The sequence below is a fragment of the Macrobrachium nipponense genome, chromosome 49 (genome assembly GCF_015104395.2).
Source record: "Macrobrachium nipponense isolate FS-2020 chromosome 49, ASM1510439v2, whole genome shotgun sequence".
Taxonomy (NCBI): domain Eukaryota; kingdom Metazoa; phylum Arthropoda; class Malacostraca; order Decapoda; family Palaemonidae; genus Macrobrachium; species Macrobrachium nipponense.
Genome location: NC_087224.1, coordinates 11,071,776 through 11,088,998, shown reverse-complemented (window position 1 = coordinate 11,088,998; position 17,223 = coordinate 11,071,776). Strand labels below are relative to the sequence as shown.

Below are 17,223 nucleotides of genomic sequence, written 5' to 3'. Positions count from 1 at the left end.
AAATACCAAGTCTTGTGGAAAATAGGATATATAATAATTATATACATATTTATATACATGAATGCTTTTTTATGTCCCTGCAGGTTGTAAGAATGTAAGTATACTTACATACATACATTCATACATAAATATACATATATATTTGTATGAAATATATATATATTTGTGTATATATATATATATATATATATATATATATATATATATATATATATATATATATATATATATATATATATATTTATATGTATATCTATATATATATATAATATATATATATATATATATATATATATATATATATATATGTATGTATGTATTATGTATATATATTTATAGGTGAACTGTATTTCGTCAATGAAGTGGAACAAAAAATACCCATTATGAGATCAACTCACGGAATTCCTCACAGACCAATTGTTCCTGCCAATTTCTAACTTCTTATCAGTGTATTTAGAGAGTATAAACGCTTTGGTCATTACCATAAAGTCGTCTTTACAGTCCCCCAAATGTTTATCTCTTTTTTTGTGAAAACGATCAAGGAAACTCTTAGAAAATTTAGCGGGTCTGTTGCGAGTGGATATGGGTGACAATGAGATCCGAATTCCATTACTGTTATTCTAAAACTTTCGTATTAATAACCGTACTCTGGAAGGGTCCTCAAACATAATCGTAAATTGAATCATATCATTCTATAACAGGAAATGTTCCAATCAAAGGATACGAAATTATAATTATTTCAGTAGATGAAACCTATCCACATGGAACAAGCACACCAAAGGGGCCAATGACTTGAAATTCAAGCTTGCAAAGAATGTTGATTTCAACCTCCCACCGCTGAAGAACCAACAACACTGCAGCAGTAACTGATCTGGATACAGAGCCAGTGATATTTCATCGTCCTGGTGGAGACGCGAACCTCCCGCGACATCTGAGTGGCGTCCCACGACCCTAACCACTACACCAGCGGACCATACTTTCTCAAGGGATGTTGATTAATGAAAGGTGAAGGGTTAAGTCAGTTCTAGAAACTTGAAGTGAAAATAGAAGTAAACATTCTAACTGAATGATAAAAACATTCTGAAACAATCATGAACAACAACTGTAGTCTTTGGAAAGTCTTCAAAACTAACAAGGCGTGATCCAACCTGCAGCTTACTTGGGACACACAAGATTTTCCCCTTACGAGTAAGTTGTAAACATTATATGCCTAATTTAACGTAAATTAAAACTTGTTAAAATATAGTAAAATAGAGCCTTTTTTCACCAACGAAAATTAAAATAAATACGCTATATTTTATTAGGAATCATTATTCTGTACTGTTTAAAATGCACGTTACTTATATTTTACATTTTCATTCTAATAAATAAATCATAAATATCATATCCTAAAACTCTTGTATCTTTCACTCAACGCAAAACACCTTTTTCTGACCTTTTTAGGCTCTTCCACAGACCTTTCCTAACCCCTTTCAACCAACAACAAAGTAGTTTGTAGGCTTACTCCCCAAGTAAGCAGTTCGGCATCAGAGGATCTATTTTCTTTTGAGGTCAAATTTACGCCCAACTGACTGCAGGAAATTGCCTGTCATTTTACTTATCAGCAACAGATCTTTTGCATCGGCAATCACCTACTTGGTCGAATGCTCATAATTTCATTTTAATGGAAATGAAGTCTTTTGGGTTCATTCTTTACAGATTGGAATTCTGTCTAGCGTATATTTGCTTAATTACGTTGTCTCTGTCATGATTATCCTAACATATATTCTTAAAATGTTTTTCATCTGTATTTGTATTACTGTTTTACAATAATTTGTCAAGAGTAAAAAAATATATGAATTAGGGATCTTGGATTTAATTTATACCTTAGGCCTCCAAAACTGTTGAAAGATCGTCTGGCCTCACTGTGACCTATTTCCACTCTTTATCAGACCTCCTAAAATCTGTCGCAAGCTTCACTAACTTTCGTTTTCTAAGCAAATTGCAAAATTAGTTTAGTTGACTCTCTCTTTTTGTACAGATTTGTGACAGCATGAGAGTCTTTTCCTTCTGGCTACAAACCTTAAAGGCTCATTTTCCCAGCCCTAACAATGGATATTATCTTTCCCCACAGGCGAGATTGTAGGGTATTCAAATCCAACGTCCTTGTTGGAGGCTTAACTTTGAGGCTCGCTATACTTACTGAGGCTTATATTTCAGTACTGTCTCTGATTTGAGTCACCAACAGCTCGTGCCTGAACCCAACTATGCTCTAATATCCTTTTTGCTGCCGTTGAGAGCATCTCAAATTAGAAGTTTTACTCATTGCTTTTCAACGTCAAATCTGTAGCCGAGAATGAATAATAAAACTGCAGGTTGATCATGAAACTTGAAGTTTAACCTTGGTTTTCACTTTTTCACTTCATGGTCTCTTTAAGATATATACTGACAGTATCTGACACCATGTCTTCGATCAGTTTCTTTTTATGACCAGTATCATATCTACCAGTCACAGAGTATCCTAAACCATCTTATTTATTACAGAGCACCTGGCAGCATCCTGTCAATAAGAGAGCCTCTACCTGTCCGCACAATACCTACACCCTTCCTACAATCAACAGCGCCTTACAGCACTGCTCAAGTAGGAGTTTCTACCAATTAAGGAGCACCATATTACGTCCTACCAATCCCTGAGTGTTTTACAGTCCTCTTCCAATACTAAGCACCTCTCCTCATTCTACCCGTTGTGATGTCTTACCACATCTTATCAATTATCTACCACAGAGTACCTTCCACAACCTACCAGTTACATAGCACCTCACCAAATCCTGTCAGTTACAGAACATCTTACGATATTCTACTAGTTACAGAGCTAAATCCCCCCAGCCTCATTGTCCTAGTGCCTTCTCATTGCCACAGAGTATTCCAACATTCTTCTTGCCCTACAAGCTATTGGCACATCCTGCAAATTGCAGGTTACCCAGTAACATTCTTCCAATCATGCATTATCTTATATCTATCACAAAATACTATACCAAATCCTGTTCATTACTGACTGTCTTACAGCATCATACCATTTGGAGTATTTCATATACGGAGCATATGTAATTCTTATCGAAGATGTTCCAACCACATCCTACCTACAACAGTCTTACACCATTCCACTAACCTGAGAATATCTTATGACATCCCTCCAGTCACAGTCTTACCACATTTTATCAATTATGGCATGCCTTACAGCAACCAATCATTTTGTCCTGTCGGTTGGTAGGTATATTGCAATGTTCTGTCAACCAAATACCTACAATTCTGTTGTATACCCTACTTCTCTGGTGCCTGTCTGTATGTTAAAGAAGAGTGAGGCTATTGATAAGACCTTTTATAGCAACTATCTATCTATGGGCAATTATTGTCAGTGTTAATGTTTCAGAGAAATGGTACAGATGAGCTTTTATTGAATTAGACTTGGGGCTTTCTTTGCTGTCCACTCCAAATACCCAAACGAATAGAAAGTTGACTAATATTTACAATATTTACTTTTTAGAGTTTATCAAATAATGAATGGGGTCCATTGCATCACCGTCTGGAACTAACAGCGAGCGCCCGTCGTACTTCGGAATCCTGTCGGTGGGATCCCATCGATTCCCCTGATATGGAAATACCTTTCAAAATAGTCTCGTGGCTAGATGTAGACACTGAATGAATAACCTCCAGCCTTTCAGAATCGTCCTGTTCTGAAAGCTGAGGTTCCGTGTCAGTGAAATAGAAAGTTTCCATCCCCGGAGACCAGGCAATCAAGACCAGGAGTGCGCACAGGGTGGTGAAGATGTTGGTCCTAAGACTGCTGGAAGCGCTGGTGTTGCGCTCACCCTGAAGACCGGCGGGATGTTCTTCTGGGAAAAAGGGGAAATTCTCGTTTCATATGTGAATTTTCTTAGCAGTTCAGGAAAAGAACTGTATATGACAAAAGATAAACAGGGTGTAAATTAAAACTGGAAGTTTTGGATATAGTTAGTGCACATCCCGTCTTATGTTCCTAAAAAATTTGTTGTGGATTCCAAGTTGCTAAAGGAATGAGAATATTGAAGTTACTCTCAATGAGACTTTCTTGAAAAGGGAGATAAGGTTTATCTTTATGTCCACTATCATGGCTATGGCAATTCCCATGGTGGAAACAAGGCAAAATGTTAGAATATATCATGGTTATAAGGAAAGGAGATGTTAGTAAACAGTAGGATTTCTGATGGCATCAAACTTTGAGCCTAAACCTATGCAGTGTGGGCACCTCTTAGGTAATACTTTGAAATAGGTTACCTAGGCTCAGGCCTGATTTCAGCATCACTTTTACAAAGGTAAGATAAAATTCAAAACAGTTCTTGAGTTCAACATTTGTTTAGGGATTTACTTGTCCCAACATCATCAATTTAATTCTGAGATTTGAAGTGAAGTATAGTTTTACCACTCATCTCCTTAGGAGTTATATGCCACTGAGTGCAAGCGAGTGAAGCAAAACCTTACAATAAGTAGTATGATCCAAGAGACTCACCGTTAAGTACGTGCAAAGTGACAGATGCTGCGTGCAGGTTGGAAGGCATGCAAGTGTAGTTCCCGCTGTCCTCTCTTTTAACCTTGTGGATGATGAAGGTTGAGGTGATGGACTCCGCTCCTGTTTGATTGACCGTCACCTGCGGAAGAAAGAAAGAATCCATTTTCCTTAAAAGTTTTGTTTTGAAAGTTAGATATTAGCTGAGGGGAAAGAGAGCAACTTTTAAAATAAGGATAATTATGAACAGAATATAATGAGTGGTGTAAATATAAGACGGGGTCAAGACAAGAAGCCCGAACCCAACGTATTATACATCTTGTCCCAGAGCTCATTCTGCATTCCTACATGAGGGACCACTGGTTAGGATGGGAAGGTCTTGAGGTGGAAGAACTTACTTATAAATTTGGATTTCAGTACCCCTAGACTGTCTTTGTTATCTCGGGAAAACAAATCTCCCGACATCTATAATATTACAACATAGAGGGATGATAATGATTCCTGTGAACATCTTTCCTTTAGAGGACAATCTCATGGCTTCCTAACAGAGATATGGAAAATGAGGCTTGTGGCTTTCAACAAGGCTTTAATGATATTTAACATGCCTTTTCTACTTCCTCAGTTTTCTTGAATACTTCCTGAATGGCAGCCTTTGTGTGGAGCTAATTCATCTTTTAGTTTTAAGCATTTGCTATTTTCCATGAGGCCCTTTGTGCCTTTCCAGGAGGGTCTTCAGTTCTGCCTTTCCAGGAGGGTCTTCAGTTCTGCCTTTCCAGGAGGGCCTTCAGTTCTGCCTTTCCAGGAGGGCCTTCAGTTCTGCCTTTCCAGGGGGGTCTTCAGTTCTGCCTTTCCAGGAGGGCCTTCAGTTCTGCCTTTCCAGGAGGGCCTTCAGTTCTGCCTTTCCAGGAGGGCCTTCAGTTCTGCCTTTCCAGGGGGGTCTTCAGTTCTGCCTTTCCAGGAGGGCCTTCAGTTCTGCCTTTCCAGGAGGGCCTTCAGTTCTGCCTTTCCAGGAGGGCCTTCAGTTCTGCCTTTACAGGAGGGCCTTCAGTTCTGCCTTTCCAGGAGGGCCTTCAGTTCTGCCTTTCCAGGAGGGTCTTCAGTTCTGCGTTTCCAGGAGGGCCTTCAGTTCTGCGTTTCCAGGAGGGCCTTCAGTTCTGCGTTTCCAGGAGGGCCTTCAGTTCTGCGTTTCCAGGAGGGCCTTCAGTTCTGCCTTTCCAGGAGGGCCTTCAGTTCTGCCTTTCCAGGAGGGTCTTCAGTTCTGCGTTTCCAGGAGGGCCTTCAGTTCTGCGTTTCCAGGAGGGCCTTCAGTTCTGCGTTTCCAGGAGGGCCTTCAGTTCTGCGTTTCCAGGAGGGCCTTCAGTTCTGTGTAAGCTTGCTTTGTAAGTCACAGTTCTCCTTTTTTGGGTTTTAGGTGACAACAATAATAATAAACCACCAGGTGAATCCATATTTTTATTCTGCTCATTAACCCAAGGATCAATCTCTTCCACAACTAGACGTTTGACACTTTTGCAGAAGATAGGTAACAAGGTTCTGGACTTGCTGTCTCAATCAGACCGTCTTTACTGTGATATGACTCACTCGTAAGTCATTTTCAGGTCGCAGAAAGAGGAGTATAAGGTAAAATGTAAAGTTCCTCTATATCAGCTGTAATAATAATAATAATAATAAAAATGGTGACCAATTACCAGTCTAATTGTCTATAAGAGATAAATTTCCTAAGGGCGAAGAATATAATGAGTATCTAAAAGGTCACTGGTTGAGAATGCATCAACAATTTTAAATGTTCATTTAAATCCGGAGAATTCAGTGCTTAACATCTTTATTTTCTTTGCAAATTGCTTCAGGTCCATCTCTTGGCATGTTTCCAAGCCAATGGAGGTGTAAACGTAGCATCGCTTTTAATTTGACCATTTCTCGAAATCTGTAGAAATTGTGTATTCGAAAAGATAAAGTAAACACGACTGGAGACTGATATCCAAATGTAATAATATTAAAATTGTAGACCTCGAAATAAGTTATCTCATAATCATTCGGTCAGATAATTAAAAGACTACAGTGTACCACCATATTTTCCAATTTGGTGAAGGGTGGATGAAATGGCGAAAGCTGAATATGACAACGGCAATTAGCATTGAAAACCGTCATATTTACATTAGCGAACTGTTGACCTTGGACTAAGTCTATTTCGTGATTATCTGACCTGGTTATTGATTAAAGGACCATTTAGTACCCTCGTGTCAAATTTCATAAAAAAAATATTTGAAAATTGTTTAGAATTTTCATTAAAAAACATACCCGAAAACTCTTTAGGATTTTCATTTAAAAAAATAGTTGAAAATTGTTTAGAATTTACATTAAAAAATAGCCGAAAACTGTCTAGAATTTTCATAAAAAATAACAAAAAACTGTTTAGAATTGGTCATAGAAAATAGTTGAAAACAGTTTAGAATTTTCATTAAAAAATAGCCGAAAACTGTTTAAATTTTCATAAAAAAATAGTTGAAAACTGTTTAGAATTGGTCATATAAAAATAGTTGAAAACTGTTTAGAATTTGCATAAAAAATAGTTGAAAACTGTTTAGAACTTTCATTAAAAAAATTAGTTGAAAACTGTTTAGAATTTTCATTAAAAAATAGTAAAAAACTGTTTAGAATTTCCATAAACAAAATAGTAGAAAACTGTTTAGAATTTTCATAAAATAATAGTTTAAAACAGTTTAGACTTTCAATAAAAAATAGTTGAAAACTGTTTAGAATTTTAATTAAAAAATAGTAGAAAACTGTTTAGACCTTTCATAAAAAATTGTTGAAAACTGTTTAGAATTTTCATAAAAAAATAGTAGAAAACTATTTAGAAATCCTGAAAGTATAAAGATCATGATAATTAGCAATCAGAACCGTATCATTTAAGGGTCGCTTGACGTAATGAACAGGAGGCTTGTGAAACCTCACGGGAAAAAACAATATGGTTCCCACAAAGCTGACACCAGCAATAATCCCCACCCGTGAGCGATGGGGAAATCTAACAACAACAATGTATTGGCATTGATCTTGGTCCTGTGACTCCCCACCACCACCCCCACCCCCCCACCCCCCCTCCCACTGCTATCCAGGCTGGTGGCTGGGATGGATGTAGGGGTTAATTGAATGATGGAAATGAATCCCCTGAACAAACAACCCCGTTTTTAATTTTTTCCGCGATTTTTTTCTCTTTTTTTTCTCCCCTTCTCGCTGACGTAATGGAGATGGAGTTCGAATCTCCCTTTCCCAAGATTGACTATAGACATTTTTTCATAGCCGTGTTTGCCACGGTTCTCGAAAATGCCGAGAAAAACTTTTTTTTTTTTTTTTTTTTCTTTTTTGTTTTTTTTTTGTTTTTTTTTTTTTTGAGGGCAAATATATCTCATGGCGGACGAGTTTCACGGTAGACGAGAGTTGAGAAAGCTTGTTTTATTTTTTTCAATACTAAATCGCAGGCAAATATTGATCGACTAATGACTGCATGGTAAAAAGAAAACGTATCAGTGTTGCGAGATGCGCCAAAGAGACGGAAGGCGCGGTGACATAAGGCCGAGTAAAGGGACCGAAAGTTTCCTGTTGCTTTTCAAGTAATTTTTAACTTGTGCATACGTTTGTTTTTGTTTTAGCTATGTGTCTTTCTTTATTTGTCTTCTCTCTCTCTCTCTCTCTCTCTCTCTCTCGGTACAAGCTTTGTGAATCAATGACCACTTTTGCTAACCGTATATGATGAGCGCAGATGAATAATAATAATAATAATAATAATAATAATAATAATAATAATAATACTAATAATAATAGTAATAAAAACGTATATAGTCTGAGACATTAAATGGGTTATTGTTTTTCATACACATTTCCAAAGTATGACGGACCCAAAATCATTAGCTTTGCAAAAGAAAAAACTACAACAACACACAGCATAGCATATTACTATCGTCATTATTATCATTTTATCAGTGAAACCCAGCGAGTCCTGCTGGTGAATTTTACTGAAATCCAGCAGTTTTCACCTCAGGCGAAAGTGTTAATTAGCGTTGTTATTATTATTACTATTACTATTATTATATGTATTTTTGGGTTCTGGGAAAGAGCGCACAGAGAGAGCTCAAATCGGATTAAAAAGTATGTCATTATGATCCTCAGCTTGGGATGATTAGAGCTGTGTTTTTCTTTTTTCAATGCCCCGCTTTAAGAGGATTTTATGAATATACAAACATTATTATTATTATTATTTTTTTTTTTTTTTTTTTTTGCTTTATCACAGTCCTCCAATTCGACTGGGTGGTATTTATAGTGTGGGGTTCCGGGTTGCATCCTGCCTCCTTAGGAGTCCATCACTCTTCTTACTATGTGTGCCGTTTCTAGGATCACACTCTTCTGCATGAGTCCTGGAGCTACTTCAGCCTCTAGTTTTTCTAGATTCCTTTTCAGGGATCTTGGGATCGTGCCTAGTGCTCCTATGATTATGGGTACGATTTCCACTGGCATATCCCATATCCTTCTTATTTCTATTTTCAGATCTTGATACTTATCCATTTTTTCCCTCTCTTTCTCTTCAACTCTGGTGTCCCATGGTATTGCGACATCAATGAGTGATACTTTCTTCTTGACTTTGTCAATCAACGTCACGTCTGGTCTGTTTGCACGTATCACCCTATCCGTTCTGATACCATAGTCCCAGAGGATCTTTGCCTGATCGTTTTCTATCACTCCCTCAGGTTGGTGCTCGTACCACTTATTACTGCAGGTAGCTGATGTTTCTTGCACAGGCTCCAGTGGAGGACTTTTGCCACTGAATCATGCCTCTTTTTGTACTGGTTCTGTGCAAGTGCCGGGCATTCACTTGCTATGTGGTTTATGGTTTCATTTTTCGTATTGCACTTCCTACATATGGAGAGATGTTATTTCCGTCTATCGTTCTTTGAACATATCTGGTTCTTAGGGCCTGATCTTGTGCCGCTGTTATCATTCCTTCAGTTTCCTTCTTGAGCTCTCCCCTCTGTAGCCATTGCCAATTGTCATCGCTGGCTAGTTCTGTAGTCTGTCTCATGTATTGTCCGTGCATTGGTTTGTTGTGCCAGTCCTCTGTTCTTTCTGTCTTTCTCCTGTCTCTGTATATTTCTGGGTCTTCGTCTACTTTTATTAGTCCTTCTTCCCATGCACTCTTTAGCCACTCGTCTTCACTGGTTTTCAGATATTGCCCCAGTGCTCTGTTTTCGATGTTAACGCAGTCCTCTATACTTAGTAGTCCTCTCCCTCCTTCCTTTCGTGTTATGTATAGTCTGTCCGTATTTGCTCTTGGGTGTAGTGCTTTGTGTATTGTCATATGTTTCCTGGTTTTCTGATCTATGCTGCGGAGTTCTGCATTCGTCCATTCCACTATTCCTGCACTGTATCTGATTACTGGCACTGCCCATGTGTTTATGGCTTTTATCATATTTCCGGCGTTGAGTTTTGACTTGAGTATCGCCTTGAGTCTCTGCATATATTCTTTCCTGATCGTGTCCTTCATCTCTTGGTGTTTTATATCCCCTCCTTCCATTATTCCCAGGTATTTGTATCCTGTCTCATCTATGTGTTTGATGTTGCTCCCATCTGGTAGCTTTATCCCTTCAGTTCTCGTTACTTTGCCTTTTTGTATGTTGACTAAGGCGCATTTTTCTATTCCAAACACCATCCTGATGTCCCCAGATACAATCCTTACAGTCTGGATTAGGGTATCTATTTCCTTGATGCTCTTACCATACAGCTTGATGTCGTCCATGAACATCAGACACCAACTAAAGAAAATGCCAAACTGGAAAGCCCCAGGTCCAGATGAAGTCCATGGATACTGGCTCAAAAACTTCAAGGCCCTACACCCACGAATAGCAGAACAACTCCAGCGTTGTATCTCAAATCACCAAGCACCCAAATGGATGACCACAGGAAGAACATCCTTAGTACAAAAAGACAAGAGTAAGGGAAATATAGCCAGTAACTACAGGCCTATCACCTGCCTACCAATAATGTGGAAGTTACTAACAGTATCATCAGTGAAAGGCTATACAACTACCTAGAGGAGACAAACACCATCCCCCACCAACAGAAAGGCTGCAGAAGGAAGTGTAGGGGCACAAAAGACCAGCTCCTGATAGACAAAATGGTAATGAAGAACAGTAGGAGAAGGAAAACCAACCTAAGCATGGCATGGATAGACTATAAGAAAGCCTTCGACATGATACCACACACATGGCTAATAGAATGCCTGAAAATATATGGGCAGAGGAAAATACCATCAGCTTCCTCAAAAAAATACAATGCGCAACTGGAATACAATACTTACAAGCTCTGGAATAAGACTAGCAGAGGTTAATATCAGGAGAGGGATCTTCCAGGGCGACTCACTGTCCCCACTACTCTTCGTAGTAGCCATGATTCCCATGACAAAGGTACTACAGAAGATGGATACCGGGTACCAATTATTATTAATTATTATTATTATTATTATTATTATTATTATTATTATTATTATTATCATTTGCTGTGGATTTGTTTCTCAAATAATAATAATAATAATAATAATAATAATAATAATAATAATAATAACAATTTATATTGTCAGAAATTAAGTAGATTATTGTTTTTCAAACATATATACAAAGTATTACCGACCAAAATCATTAGTTAGCAAAATGAGAAGAAAAGTAAACTGATTGAAAATAATAAATTAGAAGTCTGAACATGATGATTAAATAAAAAAAAAAGGTTAATTTGAAAAAAGAAGTATATCAATTTCTTAATTATGACACAGGACGTCAGCCAGTTCACTCACTCAAGAGAAATTCAAGTCTGACTGATAACCTTTGTGTAAAGAAGAAATTGAACAAAGATTATATGAATATAAGTGAAATGCACCAAGGGACAAGGTAAGTCGGGTTCCCTGTATAAAATAAAGTAACCACGATACAACCCACTCTCTGTGAGCTGCATAATACCCAGATTAAGGCAAAATACCATAAAGAAAGACAAAGAAAAAGGGAAAAACTGCGAAGAGATAGGTGCAAATGGAGCTGGCATTAGCTTTTATCTCGTCCATTTGTTTTTATGGATTAAGGGGACAAACTTCGTGGACATTTATTTATGTATGTATGTATATATATATATATATATATATATATATATATATATATATATATATATATATATATATATATATATATATATATATATATATATATATATATATATATATATATATATATATATTACTATATACATATGCATATATAGATTTGCATGTTTTGAAGCCAATCATCTTATAGCAAACAACTAAAAGCAAATTTCTACATATGTATACACATATACCAAGACGCACACAAACACACACACACACACACACACGCTAATAAGAAAGCTTGTAATGGCGGAGTATGTCATATAATTTTCCAAGTCAGAATAAAAAAGTTATAGACTAATATAGTTGGCTTTTGAAAAACTGGTTCAAGATATGGTAGAGGAAGGAATAAATGAGGAGCATGTATAGAACAGAATGGAATATATGTAGAATTGAGGTCAGAAGCCAAGCGCTGGGACCTACGAGGTCATTCAGCGCCGAAAGAGAAATTGACAGTAAGGGTTTGAAAGGTGTCGGAGGTGCAGTAAAAGGAATGCAAGAGGTTGCAAGCTTCTGCTGGTATTTGTTTGTTTATGCATTTGTTAAGTGTTGCTGTAAACTTGACAATTTGTTTGTTTGTACGATGTTTTTACGCTGCATGGAGCCAGTGGTTATTCAGCAACGGGACCAACGGCTTGACGTGACTTCCGAACCACGCCGAGGGTGAACTTCAAATCACCAGAAATACACATCTCTCACCCCTCAGTGGAATGCCCGAGAATCGAACTCGCGGCCACCGAGGAGGCAGCCCAAGACCATACCAATCACGCCACTGAGGAGCTTGTTTAATTTGTTTGTTGCTGTTATTGTGCGTTCGGTTCCAAGCGCATATCACGTTTGGTTCTCCGCATTTACGGGCTGCTCTATGAGCAAGAGCCCCTGCTGGCATAAGGCCAGCTAAATCTAAAATAACATTCTCCGCACATGTGATTGCGCGTTTTCTGCAGCTTTTGCGGACGAAGTGGTTCTTTTCAAGACGTCTGTGCGAAATTGCGTGCGGCTGTTTGCGCATCCGCGTACGTTCGTTCGCACGTGCCCGCGCTCGCGCGCATATATTCATCTAGAACAAGCTGGTGGTGCCTCGTTCAGCTCTGCACCTTTTGACGATGCACACAAAACGAGGTTTATATTTTTATATGCGCGGTGACACGAACTTTTTTTAGGGGTTCGCCTCTCTTTCATGGATTCAATATTCATCGAAAAGTGATTCACTTTTATGGATTGCTTCTTTTTTTTTTTTTTTTTTTTTATAACGGGGCTTCGGTCATTTATTTTTAGCAGGGATTTCATGTGGTTCGGGATTTCAAATCATACATACATACACACACACACACTCACACAGACACAATGTCCTTTAATATCCAATTCGCTCTACCTCGGAATCAATATACTTTCATATATGTTATCCGAAGAGCGAATCTTTCAGTTGATAATAATTTCGTCCTCTCGTGGATTCGAACCAGCGTACAGCGGATAGAAGAGAAATCAGGACTTCAGTGATGTTATCGACTGGGCCACCAAGTCGATAACGTCACTGAAGTCCTGATTTCTCCTCTGTCCGCTGAGCGCTGGCTCGAATCCACGAGAGGACGAAATTATTATCAAATGAAAAATTCCCCCTTCGGATAACATATGAAAATATATTAATTCCGAGGTAGAGCGAATTGGATATTAAAGGACATTTGTAGTTTGATGCCTCTCTCTCTTCTCTCTCTCTCTCTCTCTGTCTATATATATATATATATATATATATATATATATATATATATATATATATATATATATAATACACACACACACACACACACACACATATATATATATATATATATGCATATGTATATATATATATATATATATATATATATATATATATATATATATATTATATATATATATATATATATATATATATATATATGAGAATTAAACTGACAGAATTACCTACCCTTTACAAATTAGTAACTTCATGTCAGAAATATTTACACAACCATTTTTTTTCTTTGATAAAGCAATCCTAGGTAGCTGGATGGTCAATGAAAGAGTAGATATATTTTTCTGGCTAAAAAACAACACAGGACTAAAAATAACACATGTAACTCAATTAAGAATAGACAAAAAATTGCAACGTTCAGTGATACTAGAATGTAACTGTACATTGTACAAGTCTTTTTTTTTTTTTGTACAGGATAACTTTTGTTGCAGCTGACATGGTTTTGGCATCAATGTTTTGCAGTCAGTATTTGCAGTTTTTCAGTCTGCTTGCATGCCTACATGTTGCAGTGGTCACCGGGGTAGGTTTAATTGCCAAAATAATAGATTTTCTTATAAAACATAGATGAACAACCAGGTGCAGATACCATTATTTCACAATTAACAAATTACATTGTTATGTATCTAATCCTTTATTGAATTATTTCTCTCTCTTTTCTTTAATAAGCCAGATCTCTTCTTTCTGTATCTCCCTTGACCACGTGTAGCTTCTTCCTGGTGAACACCATATTATTCGGAGGCTTGAATTTCAAGTCAGTGGCCCCTTTGGTGGGCTTGTTCCATACGAATGGGGGTCATCTTCTGAATGATAATAATAATATTAATACTTTATTAAAAGTAATGGCTATTTCAGCAGTGTTACACTTGTAGAGATTCTTCTCTATTTTCCGAATAGCGGCTTTTTCCGTGCTACTTAGACAGGCTAGTAGAGCGCCTATGGAGGTCATGATCAAATACAGTCAAAATTGGTGTTATATATTTGAATTTTACAGATAAACTATGATACCATAGTTATCAAAGTCATTAACGATATATATATATATATATATATATATATATATTATATATATATATATATATATACTATATATGTCTCTCTCTCTCTCTCTCTCTCTCTCTCTCTCTTGAAGCAAGCGAGCTTTTGTCTGGAGCTGCCAGACATCCTCGGGCTGGGAAGCTGAGGGTTGACTGATCTTGAAGCGGTGTCCGTCCTCGTTTATATTTGGAGTTGACAGCAGGGGGTCTGCCCCATGCTGATCTATTGGCTGGTGGCGGTAGGTATTCGTTTTCATTGGTGGCTTGAACCGGGTCTCAAGCCACTTTCCACGCGTTGATGTAAGATACAAATTTCCGAATGGATCCTGTTTGTCCTCTCTCGGGTGATAGCAGGTGGAGACATGACACAGCCACCCACCCCTACAAACCGGTGTGTCAGCCCCGGGCAGGGTAGGTAGGAGATCGGGAGTGTAGGGGAGACATCCGCCCTCTTCCTGCAAACGTGTTTGTCCACCCGGGTTGGGGCGAGATAGGTAGGGGATCGGAAGGGTAGGGGAGACATCCACCCTCTTCTGCAAAACTGTTTGTCCACCCTGGGTGAAGGCGAGCTGTGTAAGGGAATGGTAGGGTATGGTAGACATCCACCCTCCTCCTGCAAGCCTGTTTGTCCACCCTGGGTGGAGGCGAGGTAGGTAAGGGAACAGGAGGGTAGGGGAGACATTCGCCCCCGTCATGCAAACCTGTTTGTTCACACTGGGGGGAGGCGAGGTAGGTAAGGGAACGGGAGTGTAGGGGGGACATTTGCCCTCCGCCTGCAAAGCCGTTTGTCCGCCCTGGGTGGGGCCGGATAGGTGCAGAAACGGGAGGGTAGTGGAGACATCCGCCCTCCGCCTGCAAACACGTTTGTCCGCCCGGGGGCGTGGTAGGTAGGGGATCGGGAGGGTAGGGGAGACATCCACCCTCCTCCTGCAAGCGTCAAGTCACCTCATTATCTATTACATAACTCTTTCTCTCTCTCTCTCTCACCATATACTCCTTGGGCACAGCTTACTCAAAACTCCAACCAACCAACCAGGAGTGAAAGTGGAGCAAGCTCTGGAGTTCAAATTGGATCGCTCCACTCTTTTGTTTTAATGGAAGTCAAACAACAGAAAACTCGAGTCTGACCAAACACGATGTTGAACTCTGTATCAAAAGCGCAGGATTTCTTTTCGCCCATTGCTTCCTGTTTGCTCTTGGTATTTATCTAGCATGATGGGATTCTTTTTTCTTATTCCTTTTTTAAAATTTTTTTTTCATTTCACCACCGTGATTTTTTTTTTTTTTTTTTTTTTAGTTTTGTACCATGATGCCAAGTTTTTCTCAAGGTGTGAATTCTTTCTTGTCTACCGTTATGAACATTATTTTCTTGTTCGTTAGCTTTTTTGTTTTTGCACCATAGTGCAATTTTATTTCAAGGTTAAAAATTTGATTTTTTTTATTATTTTCTCTTTGTACCACAATGATGATTTTTTCAAGGTTAAGCATTTAGTTTTTATTTAATTTTTAATTTTTTTCTACGTCAATTTTTAAGGTGTGAAGTTTTTTCCTTTCTGCATTGTTAAAAATGTAATTTTTTCTATAAAATATTCTTTATGAATTTAATTTTTTTACTCATTCTTTTTTTTGGACTATTTGTTCATGGTTAAAAATTTTTTTTTTTTTAAAAATTTTTTTTTTTATTAAATCATTTTTTGTACATGATGCGAATTATTTTTCAGGTGAAGTGTTTTTCTCTGTACCATTTTGAATTTATTTTTTATTTATTAAAACATTAAGCTTTTTCAGCTTTCTCTAGCAAGAAGGGAATTCTTTTCACCTATCCAACAGGATTTTTTTTTTCACTATGGCATCATATTTTTTTTTTTTTTTATAAAGACTTCTCTACCTTGATAGAACCTTTTCTGCTAATTCACCTTGGTGGATGTTGTTTATTTCTCCGCCATAATTTCATTTTAAAGCTTTCTTTGCACTGACTATAACTTTTTTTTTTATCTGTATATAAAACAAAAAAACTGGTATCTCCTCGCTTCCATTTGACCTAAAATATATTTATTGATTTACTCAAATAATCATTTGACCTAAAATATGTTTATTTATGTACCCAAAATAATAATTTGACCAAAAATATATTTATTGATTAACTCAAATAAATATTTGACCTTTGTTTTGCTTCTGTTTGGAAGGATATATTATGTGCTTAGTCGTAAGTCCAGTATAAGTGTACATCCACTTACCTCATATGTATCAGCTCATAGTTTACATTAAGACAAAGGAGTAGAAATATTAAATATGAAGGATTCACACTCTCATACTCACCAACATATTAGGATCCTTCTGGTCGAGAACTCTCTTGCCCTCGCGGTACCAGAAAATGTAGTCGGGGAGCTGGACCACATCCGAGATCTGACAGTCGACCTGGACCTGGCTCCCTGACTTGACGAATCTGTCTCCGGGAGGAGAGATGGTCACTTTGGGTACTGTTGGCCACGAGGGAGAGACGGGGGGAAAGAAAGGAAGGGGTGAATTATTTTTTTTTAAATTCTTTTGCTGTTTTTTTATCATTTTGGGAGGGGGATAGGAGGATGGGGGTTTGAAAATGGGTACATTATTTTTACTTTTATTTGCTTTGTTCCTGTGGTAATTTTTTTGTGGATGGGTTGAAAATGGATGCATTTTTCAAAATATTTTTTAGACGAATTTGGGAGTGGGG

At 37.7% G+C, this 17,223-nt stretch overlaps 1 protein-coding gene across 2 annotated transcripts in view; it reads right to left on the bottom strand.

Moving 5' to 3' along the window:
- Positions 1-299: 299 nt before the first annotated feature.
- LOC135205327 (zwei Ig domain protein zig-8-like) overlaps positions 300-17,223 on the bottom strand; it is a 112,945-nt gene continuing 96,021 nt past the window's right edge. The window contains exons 4-6 of one of the 2 annotated variants that reach the window (XM_064235771.1): positions 16,830-16,990; positions 4,526-4,664; positions 300-3,872 (exon numbers count right to left, since the gene is read on the bottom strand). In XM_064235771.1, the coding sequence (XP_064091841.1) occupies positions 3,556-3,872; positions 4,526-4,664; positions 16,830-16,990 (617 nt within the window). In that variant the 3' untranslated portion in view covers positions 300-3,555. The remainder of the gene's footprint in view (positions 3,873-4,525; positions 4,665-16,829; positions 16,991-17,223) is intronic. The other variant, XM_064235772.1, reaches the window with a different exon arrangement.